This window comes from Leuresthes tenuis, unplaced genomic scaffold, assembly GCF_036924035.1.
Source record: "Leuresthes tenuis unplaced genomic scaffold, fLeuTen1.0.hap1 SCAF_6, whole genome shotgun sequence".
In the NCBI taxonomy this organism is placed as follows: domain Eukaryota; kingdom Metazoa; phylum Chordata; class Actinopteri; order Atheriniformes; family Atherinopsidae; genus Leuresthes; species Leuresthes tenuis.
Genome location: NW_027325360.1, coordinates 13,362,334 through 13,385,207, shown reverse-complemented (window position 1 = coordinate 13,385,207; position 22,874 = coordinate 13,362,334). Strand labels below are relative to the sequence as shown.

The window sequence follows — 22,874 nt, the reverse complement described above, 5'->3', positions numbered from 1 at the left end:
AGAGTAGAGCTCAGGCCTGACTCCTTCAACAATGAGAGAGAAAAAACACAAAGACAAAGGGATTTGACAACCACTTACAGCTGCAATAACGCCTCTTGTCAAACTTTATAGATACAAAGATACAAACAATAACTAATTTAATACAAAAAAATAAAGTTTTCTTTCAGTAGGTAAAGACATAAAGTACCACACTGCAAAATGAGCAAATAAAAAACGATTAGCATCGTTGTAACAAATGAACAAGAAGCAGTGAGCCGGCCACCTGACAGCAACTGACGTCCGTATGTCTGAGGTGGAAGGACAGCTCAACTCAATTCCACTCTATTACCAAGCTTTGATAAAACCTAATTTCCCCGGGGCTTCAACTTCAGATGAACTCAGTTTGGTTCAGTTCCTCTGCCAAGAGGCAGACAACATAACATCTACAACAAGCTGAGAAGAATTATTCTATAATGCAGACGGAGAGGCCCTCCTTTTTGAAGGATGCAGTATCGCACAATGAGGGAAGTGAGGTATGGTTTTCAAAATGTCTCAATTTAACTCCCCTCAGAATTCTACAGCCATTTTAGGGAAGAGATTTCTGTAAGCGACAAGAGTGTGAAAGCATGAAAACATGTGTTAGGATCACTGTCATATCACTCTCGAAGCTCAGTTGAGAGGCTGAGGGAACACGGTTGAGGGAATGGTGTGTTTCTCGCTCTGTTGGATTAATAGAGAAACATTTGGTGGAGAAGGTTTGGCCAGTTTGTATTTTCTGTAAATGCACGTGGGCTTTTGTACAGCTTTTATTTACAGCAAACAGCATAGTGCTTCAATTTACAAATGACAGGATTAAGACGAGGGAAGTGTCTCAATCTTATATCCAAGTGTGTCTGTTATTTGTTGCTTCTGTAAAGTTTGCTGACAAATTAAATTGAAAACGAAAAGAGAAGAGGAAGGGTGTCCTCGTCGACCCAATCTACAGGGGACCATTGATTTTGGCTTCTGGTTGTTAAACACCTTAACTCTGATGAAGTTTTTACTTTAGCAATTATCTATTAGTATTTTATGTATGCTGAGATGCAAACTTGGCAGTTACTTACAGATGTAGTAGTATTCTCTGCCCGGTCTGAATTCAAAGCCCAAGGAGAAGGGAGTGAAGAGCTGGAACTTCTCTGAAAACTTGAGCGGGCCGTTCGGGGAATGCGGCCTATTACACTCCCAGCGCTTAAAGCCCTTGGAGGTGTGGTCGCATGTGCTGTAGCCATCATAGTTGACCATGTAGAGGACATAGCGCTCTGTCCGCTCCTCAGGCACTGAGTCTTCATAGTGGGGGCAATAGACATCCAGGTAGTCGTTTATGCACACATCGATGTGGTAGTCACCACGATGGAACCTGGTTGGAGAACAAAAGAGAGGCGGAAAAGGTTATTTTTTTCAAGAGTAGTAATTTAAATTAATTAAATCATCTCATTAAACTTTCGTGTCAATTAATCAACACTGCTTTTATGTGTTAGAGACAGACGTTCATTTGAATTTAGAACCAACACAAAACAAAGGCAGGTTAGATTTTCAAGCCCTAGAAGTATTTCGTGGAGTTTACAAGCACCAACACTCTTCTCCTCTTGCTTCAATAAATGTGGATGGATCAGTTTTCAATATGTCTTCCCCTGTGACAGATATTTACTCATACATACAAACACATGCCTTCCAAATGATAGCAAACTCGTGTATGCAGCTCAGAAAATGTGCTCACAAGAAAACAGTTTTTAAGTCTCTCAAGAAATGGGAAAACATTCACTCAAGCATTTTCCTACAAAAAGAAGTGAGTGTAAAGTAGAAATTGTTACAGGGATACAGGATTGCAGGAGGGCAGGACGGTAAATGTCACAATGGGAAAAATACGGTGCCTGGCTGTCTCCGAGGGCTGTGCAGTGAAGCATCTTTACAGCAGCAATGATCTAGAACAGGACGCACAGGGTCAGAGGGCTGCAATACATACAGGGAGTTTCATCAAAAGGCCACACACTGTCACAGGCTGGCATCTCCACACACACAATCACAATCTCTTCTGTTGCTCACTAGATTGGACTTTTTACAGAATTAGAAAGCAATTTCAGTGTTGTGAGCCCTCTGGTTTATCTGGGGTGGCATAACCCTAACCTCTGGGTAACATGGGGCTCAAAGGGAGAAAAGAAAATGCTGAGCACCTGTTAACTTGTTAGTGATGCCCCCAATTAAGCATGTACACCAGAAGCGCTCTAAGAATGATTATGTTAACCACAAAATTGCCAAGCCCATCCACACACAGCTGGTGCTAACTGGCTCATTTCACACAGAAGCCAGGTGATGTGAGCCTACAATGGAGACCTAGTCTTTAATGTTGTAAGATCACAACCTTACAAGAGTTTTTGAAAAAAAAATTTAATTGAAATCTACCACTGCTGCTGTATATAAGAAGGGCTCCTCAAGCCCAAGAATTCACAAGGGGCAGAGTGTGCAACAGGCAAAAATCATTTAATTCTAAGGACTCTGGAGCCACAGCATTAACATACTGAGGCAGCATTGTGAGCTCTTTTTTTCACCATACAGTCTTTTGTTTCACTGTGTAAATAATGTCCATTAAATCATAAAAAAATTTCTGAGGAAATAACAATTAATGGGCTCTTTCAAGTGGGGGATAGGTATTATAAAGAACATCTTAAGATGCAGTTGAAAATGTATTCAAGACAGCTGCATGAAATTCTCTTTCTACCTTATTTTCCCTCGTTTCTTTCCTTCCCCCACTTATTCGCTTTCTTAGTTCATAACAACCCTACTGTTCAGCTGCCGTTTCTGTGCGATGTTGGATATCTGGCTAGAATAGAACTTTTGAAATCAAATTGCTGTACGTCCAGACAAACTTCACAAAATTATAATCCCAGAGAAAACAAGACCACTATACTTCAAGATCAAATTGGAATAAAAAATTTTTAAAAAAAGATTCAGGTCGGTGTAATGAAATATTTTGAGTAATAATCGAGCGACAAATTGAACCAAGCCATTTCTCATTATTGTGATCATGTGTGTCAGCTGGATATGCTCGGTATATTTCTGTCCATCTGTGTATATGCAAGCTCGAGCTGGCATGAAATGCTTCTTTTTCTGCGTTTACCCATGTAGGGTAAATATCAGTGTAAGGGTGTTTACAACCGAGGCGTGAAGGAGCTCATCTGTAACGTTTAATTTAAAACATGTCTGTGGAGGTCCAAGAAGAGCCATGCATCTCTGTTACTGCTTTAAAATGTCACTGACTTAATGGTCACATCCTCCCATCCGCTTGTCCCGGCTTCTGCGTATGTGTACACTTTGTGCGTGTGTGAGAGACAGAGCAAGAGAGAGACAGAGCAAGAGAGAATGTATGCATGCATGCGTGCATGTGTGATGTTTCAGCTGCCCTTCTCTCCATGCCTCAGTAGTCAGAATAGTGGCTTGTGGCCCTGACTGCAAATGAGCCAGAGGATGTTTGGGTGAGTGAGCTCATAAAAATGGCCAGGACAGGCATTTGTAACATGTATCACATACACATACACACTAGTACAGGCATATATGCAGCAAAAACTAACCCAACACACACCCGGCGAGCATACACACACACGCATTAAGATAGTGTTATCAGCTGAGTGAGCTTCCTGGCACTTTGGTAAAGGACCAGCAGTGACACAGCCAGAAGCTGCTAATGGCACAGAGTGAGAAAGAGCGTGAGGGTGAGAAACAGACAGGGGAGAGAGAGAAAAAAGACCTGCTTCCAAAAGAGAGTGTCAGGATACAAGAAGGAGTCAGCAAGACTAAATTCTGTAGACGGTAAAGACAGGAATTGTTCAACCATGTATTTGTCATTGAAGAAGATGCTGCTAAAACTCTATGTGCATCACATGACCGTATGCAGCCAAGTCCCTTTAAAAGACTACTTGTGATCAAGATAACAAAAAGGTTTTTTTTTTTTTTTTTTTCGATAGCCATAAAAACTTTGTTATCGTAGGACTAATGTGGGATCTTTAGATGCGGTTGGTGTCTGGTTCATAGCAATGGTAGACTTATTAAACAATTCCAACTTTTCGGCAAAAGTTTCTTCACAAAACGGACATGTGCTTCTCAAACAGACTGTACGTCAATCACTGGGTTGCAAATACACACATCAAGAGTTTACATGCCAATTAAATGTAAATCGAGGCTCTGTTTGAATTCAAAGGAGTAAAATGTATGCAGGAGAGAAAGAGCAGCAGTAGTGCGGTCAATAAAATATAAAGACTGCAATAATACTGCAGGATTAATTAATCCAGAAAAAGCAAATTAATGATCCATCACCACTGGCTGTTTTGGGCATGTGTATTTCAGCAATATAGTGTAATATAGTGTAATTCAGAATAATTGTATCTATTCATGTATTGCAACAGTGATTTGATCTTTTAAAGCGCAGTCTAATTTAAGAAGAATAAAAAGGCAAACAAATGTAACTAAATATGTTTAATATCATATTAAACAATGCTTGTATACACTTTGTCTAACTAAATACTCATCTTATAAAACAAGTTGTTCAGCCCCAAAACAGTGACTCCCTCTACCAGTTGCTACGTTCAAAACTCAATCACATCCAACAACCTCTGGTGTAATCACTTCTCCGTTCACTTCACTTCTCCTTATGTCTTTAAATTAAAGACAATTATAGTAAACTAGATACTGCAAAAAGCATGCTGCGAACATGTAACTGGTTCTTCATTTGTTCATAGGCTCTCTCCAATGCCACAGTTTTCTTATCATTTGTTTATATGAAGACTAAAATGGCATAATAATGTATAACTTTAAGTGGCAGGTGAGTTGCTCAGAGTTTAGGTTCTTGTTGAGCATCATTCCTTACACACTGGTTCTGGCAACAAACATCCAAAAAGGAGATAGCTAAATACTGAATTGAAAGCAAAGGGGCCTCTAACCAATGAGTGACATCCATCTGTCTTTTACAAAAAGTTTATGGTACTCCTATGGGTCAAACCAGACATTGTGAGAAGTTTTTACTACAGGAAGCTGGCAGGGTAAAGGTCATAGTGTCTGGTCTGACTGGTTTTGACATTTACACTCTGACACACAGCTCCACAGGGTAATATCTACAAAATATAAGGCTTCCAATACATATGATGAAATTACTTTCTACCTAAATTAGAGACAAAGCTGGTGCAAATCATTTAAGAGAGTGTCCAGATGGAGTTTGCGCTTAGTTATCCTCGTTCCTCCCCCAATGCCACACACATACATGCACTCCACCCAACCACAGTTACTTCTCTGTATTTTATGGCATACTTCTGGCAACAATTTTTTTCCATTCTTGTAAGAAACTTCAGTGTCACAGAGTGAGAGCGGATGCTTTCAACCAGTAAAATAGGTAATTAAGGAGCAAACTTGGATGGGAGGCTAATTGTCCAATGGTGATAATTACATGTCTTTGTTATGCCACAGCTGTCCCAGAGAGCTGTGGGTCACAACACAAAGCCAGGGAAATCAGCTGGACACACAATGTGGGCACATGTGTGTGCTTGTCAGATAGAGGGAGATAATCATTATTACCAACTGATTACATTTTCATGTTGCCTACTCAGGCCCTTGGGTTAAAACTGAGGGGCCAAGTATTGTCAGTGCACACACAAACAGAGACACACAAACAGAATCACAAACAGAGAGGATGCAGGGTAAGGTGGCACACCACTGCAGTCCTTGATTGGCTCATTTCCATTTCAATTACACAGCCCAGTGACATTGCAGTGCACACACTGGGGCAAAACTCACTCATTCAGTGAGCAAGAGAGAAACATACACACAACTGCATGTGCACGCACAGGCCCTGTGCTCACACACTGTACCCTATGCAGTCCCATCAGCCACTTCACCTAAGCTGTGCATCGGTGGCTGCAGACAGATGGCAAGGAGGACAGGAAGAGAAAGATAATCTGAGTGAAAAAGGAAGACAGAGGAGGAAAAAAGAGCACGAGCTCAGTGGCAGTCACAGAGCCATCTGAGTCGTCTAAGCAGTTGAATAAGTGAGATTCAATAGAGGTAGAGAGAGGAAAAACCTTGACGTGCTGTTGAACAGCACCACAGTAACTACCTCTGCTTGAAGGTGTCACTCTGAGGCAGAGGTGGAGGCTAATTCCTGGCGGAGAATATAAGTGGATTAAAAGTCTTTAATTGATGTACTCTTTCAAAAAAATGTGAAAAGACACTTAACATTTCATTTAGTCTTCTTGTGTTTTGTAAATTGATAATATCATAACCTTGTCATATCAATCCAATATGTGATTTTTAAAGCTAAAACTAAGGAGAAATCTCTGGGTAAATAATGACTCTCTGGAAGACAGTCCATCATTGGTGTCACAGATAAAGAGGAATGTTGACATGAATGCACAGCGACAACAAAATGTTAACACAGTACATGTTCCATGTGAAACAAAAATGCCTGAAACAATCCTGCTTCCTGCTGTACTGTAGAGACTGGCATGAATTGTCAGTGCTAAAGTGCATAAACTCTGCTGACAGGTATTTGCATTCTGAAGTCAAAGCCCCATCCACCTCAGAATAGAAGATTATTTAAGTGTGTTTCTTCCTTCCCCCCCCCTTTATGTTATGTATTTTCCCACTCCTATGTTTCTGACTGCTTGAGTTCCTCACACTTCCTAATCTGGCTCATGCCCCCAAATCAGATCCATTTACATTATTTCGCCTATCTCTGTTGAAATTCATACATTTGATACATTTTCAATTCAATATCCCCTGGCAATGTTCTGCTGCCTGATAAATCAAATCACAGTAACCTGGAAACTAGAAATGGAACCTTAAAAAAGCAAATCTGTTGTCACACACACACAGACACACTTTTTTCTGCACTGTGTTTAGTGTGTGCGCTCATACTGACTTGTGTGTGAGGGGAAGAGTAAATGTGCATGTGCTAAAGTGAAGGATCACTTGTTGATTTTGGTCCAGAGGGAAAATATGTTTCGCAAAGAGGAGGTGAACTCTGCCTGAACCCTGACTAATGTTCAGATGTTATAGCCTTTTCAGCCTTTCAACACATAAGCTACAAAAAACACACATCGCAAACACTTCTCAGTATAGTTTGCACAGTTGTCTAATTACAGATGATTGGTTTGGGTCCGAGGATGAAAGAGAGAGAGAGTTGAAAGAAAGAACACATTGACAGACACATCGAGGCAGGAGGAAGAAGAAGGAGCCTGTTGCACTTCATCATTCTTATTTTTTGTTCACAGCAGTAAGAAAAGGACTTGGCCTTCTTCACAGATATCCACCACGCTATTACTGATGTAGTGGTGAAAAGGAAAGAGGGATGAAGCACAAATGCCTGCACTGTGTGTTTCCACACCACAATCATCCCAGCTATAAAATTTAATTTCTCACCAGCCCACAATTTCAGCAATTCTGTGACTTTTTTTTTGTCTGAGAGACAGGCTTGCAAAGACAACACCAACTTTGGGGATACTCATATTAGAGCTCATAACAAGCTAGCAGAAAAACAGTTGTACAATAATCACATAAACCAGGTTCCTACAAACCTGGCCTTAACCGGACTCAAATACTGCTCAACATGGTCAGAATGTACTGTACAACTGTATGTGTAGAGAGTAAAATTACAGTGATAGCTGAACTTGACAGTCAGGACATTTGGGCAACATTATCCATTCCTCCCAGCATTTTTTGGGTTTTTGATGTCCCATCTGATGTAGTTGTACCAAAGTTGGCATGCTTCTCCAACATAAGTCATAAGAAATTATAGCTAAAAGTATAATCATAACACCGTTATATGAGAACATAATTATCCATATTAAGAGTTGAAGTGACTGAATGGATCATTTGGGCTTGGGTGGTAAAAATATTTTAAATCCCTCCTGCCAAACAAATAATAATAATAAAAAATTAAAAAAATAATAAATGGCATCATCTACGAATTTCTTTAATATTGAAATTAAAATTGAAATGAATAATAACAGATATCTTACACTCAATGTTAAAGGAATTTTGATCCTTAACTGGCTCCTGAATCAGTTTTCCATCATTAAAAATCTTGTTTTGTAATCAAATCTTGGTTCCACCAACTTCTTCTCTTTTAAAGAACTACTTGGATAAATAATACCATGAGAATTACAGATGACGTGCTGAGTTAAAGAGGCTACTACTGAAAAGAGGAAGTACATGAGAGAATGTCATTTTGTTGTATGAGTTGACAGCCACATTCCTAACTGGCTAACTGGCCGATAGGCTTATGACATTGAGAGGGGTTCAGGGAGAAGACACGGTGACATCAGACCTATAGAGTGTCACATATTATTGCCTCTGGGACATGTTGGAGGGCTGGAGTGTGTGTGAATGTGGGCATATTTTAATATTTATTTGGGCTCTCTGGCTTAATGGACAAACACACACATGGGTGTGTAGCTGCTGGTCATGGGTCATTTTACTGTGTCCATCTGCTAAGCTTTATAGATGGTGTTCCTCAAGGCACATAACAGGTGGCCAGGCCAGTATAATATACTGACTGTCAGCAGTGCATTCCTTCATCTCTCCTTCTCACATCTAGTTTCATTCCCTCTTCTATCTAAAGCCTGTTCACCATATTTCTTTCCCATACCTCCTGTGCTCCATTACTCTTTTTTTCCACCCACTCTCCCACCACCTTCACCCTTGACTGTGATCTTACAATATTCATTTTCAGCATTTATGTCTGTCAGTGCTCATTTTGCCCCGGGGAGACAATGAATTAAGAGCAGTGACAGACAAGTTCTCGTTCTTCTCTTGATGCTGAGTGAGACGGTGAGATGTAGGGCTCTAGTAGGTGTTTGATGTAGTCTGCATCAGCATGCTGCTGCTCAAGTCCAAAACAGGAGGGGAAGAAAAGGCAGACGGATACTTCCTCTGAGCTCATCACTTTGCCAAATAACCTTTTTTTCTCATGGGTGTGTAACATTGATGTGTGAACACTATATGTGTGAATGAATGACTATGTGTACATGGGTCTGTGTGTAAAAGGATTTCTTTATGTGTTCCCTCATCACCATGGGAGTCAGGGAAAAAATGACACATCCCCCAACATCCTGTCAGGCCTCGGGGCCATTCTTCTGAATCACTGCAGCCCCAAACCCACTTCAATCCCTTTGTAAATACTGTTCGCCTTGACATGTTTACTGGGACCAGAGTGGATGTGTGTTTGCTTGTGCTTGTGTGAGTTTTCCATGGTCACACATGGGCAGTAAGCATCAATTAATAGCTATGTATCACTGAGCAGTGAGACACATTGGCCATTAATCATAAGTCATTGTTTTATGGTGACATTGTGCATGGCAGCTGGGACATAACAGCAGCAGCTATGAGCCATGAAACATGTTGCAGGTAGAAGGCGAAGGGCATCTTACACAGATAGAAAAAGAGTTGAAATATTGGTCTGAGCCCTGAATGGAAAGCTGGCCAGCTTTCGCCGAAGAAATTTCAGGAGGTTAAATAAACACCAGAAAAAAAGTGCACGGCTTCTTAAATTTGCCATGTGTCTGCAGCCATTAACGCTTGGTGAGTGACAGAACTAAACACTTTGATAGGTGGGGTGACACACAAGTGTAAACACAGGGAACATTCCCAGGTGTACGTTTGCTTGTGTGCACAGTGGGCAGCAATGCATAATGCAAACTTTAAAATGAACTGATAGGGTATCTCCAAAGTAGATGAAGCAGTAAGTAGACGGAAAAAAATTAGGAGTTAAAATATGTACCGATTGTGCTCACAATAAAGTGGTACATAAGACTGTTTGGCTTATGTATAAGGTATACAGTATAAAGGGGGGCATGTATAAAGGTTTAAGTGCTGCAAAGGATGGAGGGGGCATGAAAGGAAAGGGTAAATATGAGGGAAGCAAGGTGAAAGGAGAAAAAAGCAGTACAAACAGGTATGTGTCCTGCTTGTTTTTTCACACCCGTTGCACTCATCATAAATACTCTCTCTCTCTCACACACACTAATCAACTCGGACACCCCCATGTGCTGTATATCTATACTCTAAATACGTGAGGGAAAACGCAGACACCCACACTGACCTTCAAGTAGGTTGCCATGGAGCTGTGACAGGATGTTATAATGCCACCACTTTCATAAAACCCTTGCCCCTTTCACAGTTCACAAACCACTAGCAGCACACATTGTCTTGTGTGTGTGTGCGTGCGTGTGTGTGTGTGCATGTGTGTGTGTGCATGCGTATATGAGGCTCTCTGTGATTGCATTGCTTTTAAGAGTTAGATATGTAACAAGGGAACCATGGGAAGCCAAATGATAATCCCTGTGCATTTATCTTGGCAATTTAATCACTTTACTGACAGATTGTAGCTATAGTTGTGCCTGACTCGATATCACTGTTATCATATGTTCTTTGTACATTCCCTCTTTTTCTTTAAAGATTTCTTTTTCCACACATCTTTAATGTTTACTTTTGAGTAAAGAAAACAATTAATTGAAGATTGAAATTAGACAGACAAACTTTGACGAGTGATTCTTATGTTATGATCAAATATAAATTTCATACGGTTGGAGAAATGTCTTCGATCTTCTCCATTTAAAATCTTAATTTTTCACTTACATTTGTCATATTTTTAGGTCAGATTTTGTCATGCATGTATAAATAAATTAAACAATTCAACATATGTACAGTAGCAGAAAAGCACACCATACAAAACACACTTAAGGCTATCCAAATCTTGCTCATACATGGTTGAATGCACTTGGAATGTGGCCAAAGTGGCTGCCAAATAAACTTAGCAAAAAGTACAATTATACACCTGCTTTTTTAAGAGAACATTTATGTTTAAAAAAAAAAACTGCAGCTTGGTATGAGCCCAGCCAATACAAAAATAAAAATACCATTTTACCTTTCCTCAATCTAAGAAGGACACATACGAGGAAACATATGGCAGACTTTCTGAAACTTTAAGATACTCACAAGGTGTCCTTTCGCATTGTTCGGTGACCCAGCAGGCATTGAAGTGTTCTATCAATATTCTTTCAGGAAGTTTTGTCCTGTGTTCAAGTTTCATGTGTGGAAATGATTGTGGTTTAGGCTACACATTTTCAAAAAGTGTGATACAGGACGAGGCCAAGGTTCTTGACAAAGCAGGCACTTTTAGTTCACCGATGTCATTATCTGCTGTTGGCAGGAACTTAAAATTCCAACGATCATCTTCAGTTAGATGTTCTGCCCTGAAATTGATGTTTGCATTTTCATTATTCAATTTCCTTGTTGACACTGATATTATATTAGCCTGAACAGATGACTTACAGTTGTCAGCAAAATTATTCAGCTAACCATGCAGAAGGGTTCAAATATGTTTTCTGGCAACTGTAGATGTTTAGAACTGTAAATCACCAAGAATTCTTTAGATGGAGTTAAAACTGTTTAACAAAGCTTGTTGAGATTTCTAACATATACTTCTGCTCTCTGCATATTTTTCTAACTACTTAAGCTGTAATCTATATCTTCCCCTACTACAATTCTTGCACTCTGGAGCTCAGTGTAATAATGGAAAAAGTATTTCATTTAATGTATTTCGCTTGTTCCCCTAATGAGAGGATATATCCACCATTCATTTTTACACTAATTACTGTCTTTAGACAATGAGAGGCCTTTGAAATTAAATGTAGTACAAAATGCAATCTTACATTAGGGGAAACCAGTCTATGATCTAAATACTACCCAGCTCTTGCTCAATAGACTGAGAAAGGTTTTTGAACTCTGTCCCGTCTCTTGTTCCTTTTTTATCCCCAGGGATGCTTATAATACGAGTGTATTTTTTTTTTCCATTGTACTAAAGGTTTCTCTGAACTGTAATTGTACCAGTAGCTCATGTGACAGCATGTTTTGTCACATCATATTATGGTTTCTTCCAATCCTCTTATCTCCATCAGGCTAGACAGTGCATAGACGTCTTGGTAACAAAATAGTCAAAACAATAACACCTTGGGCGAGGTTGATCTCCAATAGCCATTATTCGGCATGCGGCTTTCCCGACCAAGTTTTTTCATTCTGACTTAAGGGTTTTAAGTTCACAATAACATCCTAAATGAATAAATAAAATTTTAAAAAACTTACCTTTTACAATGAGACCGCAAGGACAACAGGGCCCTGCCTTATCTGCAGACAGATAACTTTAAAGTTCAAACTTAACCCTTTGGTGAGATGTTGTTGAATTGGCAGTGGATGTGTGTGTGGTGGTGGTGGTGGGGGGGGTGGGGGGAGGTAATTTCCAAAGCATCTGTTGATTGTTAAAAAGTAGTGTTTCAACAGCAGATGTTTAAGGAGAGTTTATGACCTTGGCACAAGGCAACAACAGCAATGCTTCTACATGTATATGTAAATACCTGCTGGTTTTTTATTTGGGGTATTTATTTCAATGTCTGTTATGTCATTTAAAGTGCAGCATAGGCTGATAGGCTGTTTATTTTAAACAGACACTAAAATTATGTCTTCACATTTCTTGTTTTATTGGGGAAAAAAATGCTGCTAAGCTAATGTTTGAAGTAACGGAAGCTGTGATTTTTTCATTCTTATCTAACAAAAATAGAACCTTCCGTACTTCCTTAAGGTATACATGTTTCAATGTCTGTGATTTCACATGTGCGTGTCAGAGGGAGATAAATGGATACAAGAGAGATATGCAGGGTGGTCAGAAGCAGTAGCTGTGGCTCCAGGGAGATCGACAATGCTTTTGCCAGCAGGAAGCTGACACATGGGCCTCTTTGCTAATTCCTCATGCCTGTTTAACAGCTATGTGGTCCTTCAGCTCCTACACTGTGCACACATGTGTGCACATGCATGTCCGGAATATAAGTCAACATGAATGCAGCAAGTTTAGTGTGTGTGTTTGGTATGAACAAAGCATTTTCCAGGACCTTCAGGGTCAGCCTCCCATGGAGAAGCTGTCAAGGTCCTAGGCAGGGGGTTAAGTGGTATGTCGGGCACTTGGACTGGGTGTCTTATTGTGGGCAATACTGATGTAATATAAAGGCAGCAAAGGTCACTATGTAATATAGACATGAACTTTCGCGCTATCCAACACACATGCACAAATCTGATTGCATACGTGCTCGTGGCATGGTTGTGTGCACATAAATCCTTTTGTTAAACTGTATAGTTCAGGGCCGTTTTGAAGTCATCCTTGTACTGCTCTCATTATAGAAGCCTTACATTATTCAGGCCTTGGTCTGACTACATTTTACCAATTTATTGCACAGATCTTATTCAATGTTAATATAAAGAAAAACTGAATACTTTGACTTGCTGGTAGATTACTCTATTCAGCGTACTGGATTGAGTTGGTGTTTAATCAAATTTCGCACATTTATCCATATATAGAAAATAGAAAATATCATCAACAACAATGACCTCTTGTAGCATTAGAGCTTGTTATGAGCTTGAAAAGAAAAAGAAAAAGTTGTCCACCTGACTACTTTTCACAGCTTGCTGACCTTTTTCTCAGAAGAGATCAAAACCATTTCTCTTTGCAGCAAGCCAGATCAAACCATGCAAAGTGGGACCAGTCAGTTTGATTCCAACTCAACCCTGTTTAAAAGACGCAGTTTGACAGCACTTTATGTCATGTCAAACAAGGTCAAAGATGTTCAGAGCGCCTTTGTTCTGAGCCACAGGCCATTAGTGGTACAAGTACACTGCATATGTGGGGGTTGACCTTACTGTATACGAATACATATTTGAGCATGTGCACTCATTTTCATATCCATGTTACTTTGCTGTAGTTTTTTTTTAAGTAGTTGTTGCTGATTCTTCCGTTTCGGAGCTTTAAAAGCGAGAGAATAATGAGAATAATTATATTTGTATCCTAACCACTCATTGGGTTAAGCATGATTTTTTTTTTTTATCTTTATGCACACACAACCCCAAACCCTCATCTCTAGATTATCTTAATATCGGCACACGCACACACACAAATTCTAAAATCATTCCTCTGATAAAATAGATTCTGATTGATTCTTGCCAAGCCAAAACTAGCTCCCTTTTTTAATCTAATTGACCTAGTTTAGGTTCCCCTTTGAGGGAGACTCAAGGTTCTGGCACTAAAATGAGGTCTGTAGGTCACGCCCTGGTGGGCACAAGCTACTTTTTTTTCTTTTTCTTTTTTCCACACTTCAAGCTATAAGGTCATGAACTACTGAACTTGCCTCACAGAACAAGACACTGAAACGATCAGCTTTTGTGGTGAAAATTGAATTTCAACACATCGATCGAATTTGTTTTTACTAAGAAATTATAAAGACAGTTTGTGCTGTTTATCTATTAATCCTAGTTTGTTGGTGCATGTTGGAGAGCATTTCTGTTTTTGAAAACACACACACACACACCTCTGTGGCATACACAAAGGAGATTTTATGGAGGCATGTGGTGACACGCTGTGGATAGATTTTGGGAGGTTTACCGACATGTGTGGTCTAAAGTTAGCACAGTTGGAGAATGCTGTCCATCCTTGCATCCATCCATCCCCGGACATACACTCCTCTCCAGCTGTCTCCTTCATCTCATCCTCTGACCTGAGCTGGCTGTCAGGGCCTCCTGCTTAAGCATAGCATACTGCACGTTCACCACATGCCACGAATGGGTAGAGCAAGAGCTCATAAAATAAAATGACTATTAATCCCTAAAAATAGGGTCCAATTATTGCTTAACAATAACCACATGTTGTGCCACATATAGCACATAAGGGGTGTTTATTTTCAGCAATCTATAAAAGTGCCAAATAGATTTCATATTCTTTGACAGAACATCAGATGATGGCAACTGACTGTGTGCCGCACCCTTCTTAAAGTTTATTGCAGCAGTGAAGTACAGTTTTAATTTTACAATAAAATAATCACTCTGTCCAGAACTCTCCCATCTGCCTGTCGTCCATTTTGTGTTCGCCTCTTTCCACCTGCTGCTTTCTCTCCACACTTTGACAGTAGTGTGTCGAAAGCCTAAACTGCCTGGTATTGATGTCCCCATCACAGCACAGCAGGGGCCCCTTCATCACAGGCACACAGACGCCTGGGTGAGATGTCCCAGTTGAGGCATTACTCAACTGTGCGTAAACTGTATGTGCAAAGAGACAATCTATATCAAGTCAGCAGCATAGGGTTTGTGGGGTCAGGGGAGTCCTCCCACAGGTGTTAAGGATCAATTCAAACACAAATCATCTCACACTATAATCCCTCGTCACAGTCTCACCTGCATCCTGACTTTTTCACATTACGCAGTCGCTAACAGATGCAGAGTACATCCTCCTTGTTATCACTTAAGAGTCAGCCTTTTTCATTCCATGAGACAATATTATGATTTCCTATAAATAAAGCTGACCCGTTGTTTCTGTTGTTTCTGAGAAAACATCAGGCAGGTATTTGGAGAGACAGCTGAAGAAAGACTCGAAAATACTATGTAATCTATGTAACTATGTAAAAAAAAAAAAGATCTTCTCAATTCTATAGTATGAAGTACTATGATGTCTGGTAGAAATGAGAATTGCATATGGTAAAAGACAAGAGAAGAAAAGACGATTAACAAAACAATGAATCTTATATGTTATGATTCAGATGATCGACTATGCATTTCAGCACTGTGGGCTTAATATCAGACTCTGGCTTCATGCTGTTTGGCTTCAAGAGGCTCATGAGAAAGAGAGGGAATGAGGAGGGAGAGAGAGAGAAGCACCTTCTGTTAAACTACAGAGACCTCTTGCACATCTCACTTAAGCAAATTTGACGGATGACACTGGATCAAAGTAATAACAGAAACAATCAGTGTTTCACAAAATGTAACAAAAGTCGAGGCTCCAGCTCAGCTCACTGGCTGATGTTACAGGTGGTTTTACGGAAAACTCACCGACACAGACACATATGTAAAACCCCTGACACTTCCATTATCTATCCGGCCTGATTTGATATATTTCTCGATGAGTGGTGAAATATTTGAAGTGGAGCCGTCATGAATAAATGATTGCCTGGAAAAGCTTATTTATTGGGAGGATGGTGCAAGAGTGGGGAGGCGAGAGAAAGCCGTGTATAATATTTCCACATGCTTTCCAGTCACACTTGGTCAGCCTTAAATTAAATTGGCACACAAGGGAGCACACCAACACATTCAAACATGTATGCAAGCACGCACGCAACATAAACATGAATTTTAGACACGTCCAGACAAACATGAGGCTGAGAGTATCCATAGGAGTTGTATTTGTATATCCGCATCCAATTGGGAAACTCAGATTTTCATCAACAACATCTACACAAAACAAATACTCTCTCAGTCGAAAAACAGGCCGATGGCCAGCCACCAGAGATTACTGTGAGGCAAAAAAACCACACAAAAACAATGGAATGCATACACTAAGGAGCCACTATAATATAGCAGACGTACACCTCTGAAGCTGATCCTGCTCTTGCATAAACCATCAGTCGTTGAGGATTTTAAGTGCCTCTATTGTAATCAGGCCGAAGCCTTAACAACTCTAATAAAGGCCTGGCGAGAGTTGCTCAAGGTCCATTTAGGTGTCCAGAACAAAGAGCATCACTTGATCAATAGACAACCTCGTTAGGGCGATATGCTGTGGCGGGCAGATTCTGAGGCACATGGGGATGATGGGGGGGCAGCGATGACAGGGGGAAGGGGCGGATGAAAGATCATCTCTGTGGTGTTCCTCCGCACATGGGCTTTAAGAGAGAGGCAACAAAAGCTAATGCAATGTACAGACAAGAAGCAACATGCTTGAACTACTGTCCTTCAATCACTAACCAAATGTTTTGTGTTTGGAAAACCCCAAAAACCCAATTAGGCCTGTGTGTATTTGTGTGAGTACATTTGTGTTCGTGTGTGATTGCAAGCCACTAAAAGCTCTTTAGGGGCACCTCTGGGGGCTATCCTTCATGACTTATCAACAAGGCAGACAGACATAAGTGTGCGTACACATCCACATATACACACAGACGCAAACACTCACGTGCACTTGTACACGCAAAGTGGATCCTTAATGAACCCTTGTCAGTTTGAGGGGAACAAAGGTTGGGGAGAAAGACGAGAGGCAAGAAGAGCAGATGAATGGGGAGTGTAAAAAAGAAGACTAGGAGTGGAGGTAAAGGGAAACAGAGAGAGAGGGGGGGGGGGGGTCCTCCCTGGGCTGTTTGGCCTTGAGATCGATGGCTTATCACTGTCACCTAATCTGTCCATCTTTCCAATCCACCCCACCCTCTGTTTCTTCCTCCCTCCTTCTCTCCATCTTTCTCTGGTGCAGAAAGGTGTAGAGAAAATGAAGGGCAGACAGAGATATAGGGTGACAGGATGATGGAGTGCGCAGCCCTCATGAATAGAATTAGAGAGGAGAAAGAGGGAGAGGAAGTCAGTGTGGAGATGGAGTAAGAAACAAAGGCAAATAAAGACCAACAGGAAGGGAAGTGGAATGACAGTAAGTACCGAGTGACAAAGAAACAGAGAGAGTGATGCTGTGGAGCTTTCCAATAAATCTACAGTAAATCTTTTCAGGAGTGCAGCAGCACACTTTAGATACATGGACAAAACAAAACGGTTAAACAAAAGCAATAGCAAAGTCAGAGTAGCAGTATTAAACTACTTCACAAAGTCATCCATGTTTGATCTTATGTGCACAAGTATAAATAGTTGTGAAATATGGGTTATCTACATAGACCATTCTATTGTTTGCAATGTTCCTGAGACAACACATGAACTTCTGGACAGCATCAAGGTCTTCCTTGTGTTTTTTTTTTGTTTTTCCTTTTTAGTATTTCTCGAAAAAAATAATTCTAAATTCTGTTTGTATTCTGTTCACATTCTAAAAAATTTTTAACAAGTCATTTTTCTGCAGGCTCGGTAGCATGTAGGTAAACATCACGGGGAGACCAAATAACATGAAGAAAAGGGTCCCAAACATCATCTGATGATCATGATTATTTAGTTCATGAATGTTACTACACTGAATACATACATGAATGTTACGCCAAACTGTTCTCGGTGAGTAGATAAACATATTTCCAGCCAGAAATAAGGTCTAGGTTTAGAAATACTGGAGTTCCCTTTTAAGAATCACTTTCCATGCAGTGCAACAGGTAAACAGTTGTCACCTGTACTTTTCTCTTCTGTTGCAGTTGATACTCAAAGCTTCCTCTTTCATCCCTCCATCAACCATCTTCTCTTCCTTCCTTTTCTCCCTGTTATTACCCCACACCCATTTCCTGCCCCCTAGCTGTCTTATGGCAATACAGAATGGCTGACAGATGAAAGGGAAGAAACAAGAGACGGACGCATTACAGAAAGAGCAAGGGGTTGTTGTTTGATTTTACTACAAACAACGGTTATGAAACAGCTTTCTGTGCAACTTTGATATTTCCCCAATACTCAAGCTTAGAAAACTGATACTGTACTATAAAGCTTCATGTACAGGAAAGAGAGCAAGAGGCAGGACAGACAGCTTGAAGTATTTCCCAAAAGGTCGCTTTGAAACAACAGAGAACAGACGATGGTGTGAATGAAATAATAAAGGACATTAAGGATGGTGTGGAAATTTCCTCTTTAGCTGCAGTGAGGGCACCACTTAAGGCTGCAATTAACCTGAGCACTTAACCCCCATCAGGGGATCCCAACACAGAAATGGAGGCACAGAGAGAGAGAGAGAGAGAGAGAGAGAGAGAGAGAGAGAGAGAGAGAGAGAGAGAGAGAGAGAGAGAGAGAGAGAGAGAGAGAGAGAGAGAGAGAGAGAGAGAGAGAGAGAGAGAGAGAGAGAGACAAAAGCAGAAAAAAAAATCCCCAAAAAAATCAAATCCTAGTTTTCTCAGACCACACAGAATGACTGGAAAAGTTTACGGACTTGGAGCCAATTCCTCTTCTTTTTGTGTCTAACTGTCCTTGTGGGTCTACCATAGAGGACCATGATGTAAATTTCACCGTCTGCATTGGTCTGCCAGAATTTGCTGGAACCGCTCCCCACAGTCAACTGCGCAGGAGGCAGGGAAAACAAAAACAGTAGACAAATTTGTGTATCACCATTACTACTTTTTATTAGAATGGGGCTGCAAGAGCACACGAGTGACATTTTATTTTCTCCTGACGTTTTTCTTATTGTTGCCATTTTTCTTCCTCCTTCATGTGGAATGTCTCAACATTGAACATCAGCTGAAACACAAATTGCAGTATAAATGTAACCTTTTATGGATGGATTGAGGCTTTGCAGATACGCACAAGGAAACCACGAATTTGCCTAAAAAAAAAATATATATATATATATATTTTTTAAAATAAGCATATAATGTATAGCACAATTATCAAACTCCATATTACACAAGCACACATTTTGTCTCTTCTCTGGAGTGTATTTTTCAACATGCTGCAAACAATACCACATTACTGCCAAGCCTGTAGCTTGTCCCCACCTCGCACATTTCGACACTGTGGCTGAATTTGTAAGGACTCTTACTATTATTTTCAAAGCCTCATATTGATCCATATTAAAAATCAGAGAGCAAATACCTCTGGCTGCATAATAAGCAGCTGAAATATTGACCTGATAATGGGAAAGGATGCTTTCTCCTCTTAGTTTGCTGTGATCAATTATTTTTCCAGTCTTCCACAGCATGCCCACCAAATTAAAGTAGAGGAAAACAAATGATAAGTAGACTGTGAGTGAAAACTTTGACATCAGGAAATTTGACATAGGCAACAAAGAGAAACACCAACATATAGTAGCTGGACAAGCATATGTACAGAACACCCATGCATACATACTCATGCAACTCCAACAGTAGGAGGGTCACTGTTGTAAAAATGACATTGTGACATAACAGAAACACTTTTCTGCCTCCTCTGGTTTAATCTTCTAGCTGTATCCCTCTCTCCTTCTCAGCACAGCTGTCACATCAGGACGAATGTGCAGCTCTGCTTTGCTTTCTGTTATGCCACTCTCACTTTCTCCCTGTTATTATCTCAGACTCAACCATAGGCCCACTATTCAATCCCTTTCATAAGTGTGTAAGAACATAGCGGTGATTATTATTTTAGTCTCTGTATCCACAAGCATTCTGTCCACTTACTTCAGCGCCTGTAAGACTGCTGTAATGAGACAGATATATTCTGTTTAATTGCCTACTCATGCACCTGACCTCATCTGAGACAGCCCAGTCATTAACAAACATGCCTGACATTTTCATCAGTGATCTTGTATTGTCAACAGAATGTGTAATAGAACATGCTGCACCATCAGTCAACAAACATCAGGATGGATATCGCACACTTCTCCAAAGAAACAGTGAATTTCTGGATGAAGACATTGGTAAAACCTCTACCTATTTGCTAACTTCAGTGGCAGTGTTCATTTTACACAAGACTATACAAACAAGCAGTTCCTATGAAAAGTAATTTTGGTTTAGTAAAACATTATGCTTACTTTGTAGTTACTTCAGAAGGACACAAAGAAGTTACTGTGCAACACTGCGAATAGAGGATAGTCTGCAGGCACCACCATAAATACTGAGTGTTGATTATCATCAACAGAAGATTGTATTAAAAAAAAAAAAGATTGTTTAAAAGTCACAGAGGTGTGATAAAAAAAATGGTCAAGAAAAAGCTATCAGCATGACTGGGACATTTAAGATAACCCAACTGAAAGCTGGAGCCCCTCTGAATTTGGGATAGGTTTATCATGTAATAAGCAAAGAGTAAACTGAGAGTGCTCATCGCTGTGATATATTACCAAATACCATCTGGCAGGGAGGACTTCGGTTAAATGTTGACAGTAATGACAATTTAGATCACCGGCCTTATTAAATAAAGAGCTCATTTGTGCAGACATATGGCCAATCAACTCATTGCCTGGCACTCCATCATGCACACAAACTCAAACACACTCTCTCTTAGACACACACACACACACAGTCATATGTGCATAGCACAAACAAGAAAATAATGGGCAGGTAGTTGTCTGCTCTCAAAGTACCAGGATATGCCTTCCGCCAAGTACTTACAAAGATATGTTTTGTCTGACGCCAAGTTGTGTTTGCTGAAAATATACAGCAGAAACACTAGCAGGACTTAGTTAAAGACCTAGCCTGTCATGTGAAAGAAGACAGTTTACAGTTATGTGTTACATTGAAACACTAGCCTGTTATCTAACCCAATACATAAATCAAACATTTTCTAATTTGCTTGCAAAAAGAAACTAGGATTAGGAATATTCTTTGAAATAAAACCATCCCTGAAGGGATTAAATCCGCTAAAGGCTGATTTATACTATACTTTACATGGCTGTCCCAAATCAAAGATGACCAATGAAAAATAATTGTGGGATACCTTTGATTGTGGCTAAAAACAGTAGTCCAACAGTGGACAGTGAGAAAGGTTCAAAACCTACCATTGTAGCGGTCTCGCAGTCAAAGATAGCCAGGTACCAGGTTCTGACTGAGTCACATAATTGGGATGATATTTATGCAGTCTAACTGCGGTTATGACCAACATTACCTAACCAATCAACAGCAACATGAAATGACGTGATGATTAGCACAACATTGGTGCCATTGGCTACAAAGCAAACAGACCTAAACATTGTAGATGGAAGCCAAATGAGAGAATCTTGTTGATTTATGGCAGCAGAAATCTTTTCTGTTTTATGTGTCCTTCAGCTTATACCGTGACCGCACCAAGACAGATGCAGCGTGGAGAGAAAATGGAGAAAAGAAAAAAAACTTTCAAGTGTGTAGCAAACCAGTGAATATAACACTAAACCCTGTAGTAAAGAGGGCAGTCATTTTTCAGTCCATCAGCTCATAAAACCTACTTTGCCTTAAAATATCACTTTGAATCCGTGTCGGTCTTGGCAGTGGAAGCATACCAGGACTCAGCAGCTATTATGATCATTGTGCAGTCTGCATACATCAAACATGATAGTGAGGCCTATCTAATCAGATGCAAGTCTAATAGTATGGCTTGAAGTCAACTTAAAAGATGAAATTGTACTGTGTGCAGCTGCCTTTACAGTAAGTCCATCACTCATAGACATACAAACACATGTGCATAATCATTCGTTCATGCTCCAGATGTCAATGTAAATGTTGACATCTGGAATAATGTAATAAATGTAATAAATGTAAATCATTGTGAAGACAAAAAGATGGCATGTATGATTACTGATTTGAGGAGAAGCCCCACAGACAGCTGTCTATCTTTACTAGATTCCGCACGGACATTCTAAATGTATGTTTGAGCACGTGTCTGTCTTCCACTTGCCTGTTTTGTGGGGTGTGTACAGGTTTTGATCTGTGTAACATTCATATAATGCAGCTCCTGTTTTCCATGCCTACCACCGGCATTCATCTCTGAGCAAACACATGCTCACACACAGAGGTAAAAAGGAGGAACTTGAGGCTGGTGGAAGCATAGAAAGGCGAAGGAGGGAGACAAATACCCTGTATGAGTTTTTCAAGCACAACCATCTGCATCATCCATCTAATCTTGCTTTTCTGCCGTTCTGTCAATTCTCTGCTCCTCTTTAGCCTTTGGCAGCTTCAGGAATGCAATGTGGCCATCTATTAGCTAGTTTTATCCATGACAGGGGGTTAGCAACACAACACAAAACACTGTAGAAACATCAATAATGTTGGCAAAGATTTCCATACTAAATCCCCTGTTGTTTTGACTCAAGCTTGACTGGCGGAGATAATCCCAAATCATAACATATTTTAAATAAAAGAGATTGTTTCGCTTAACTGGTTTTGGCAAGAAATCTGGAAATGTTTACCCAGCTTTCTTTGTTCGCCTTGCTCTACTTACTGACTGACCGTCTC

General features: G+C 40.2%; 1 protein-coding gene across 2 annotated transcripts in view; it reads right to left on the bottom strand.

The window, feature by feature from the left end:
• efna5b (ephrin-A5b) overlaps window positions 1–22,874 on the bottom strand; it is an 86,777-nt gene that overhangs the window by 16,167 nt on the left and 47,736 nt on the right. For both annotated transcript variants that reach the window (XM_072387717.1, XM_072387718.1), the window contains exon 2: window positions 1,083–1,375. In XM_072387717.1, the coding sequence (XP_072243818.1) occupies window positions 1,083–1,375 (293 nt within the window). The remainder of the gene's footprint in view (window positions 1–1,082; window positions 1,376–22,874) is intronic.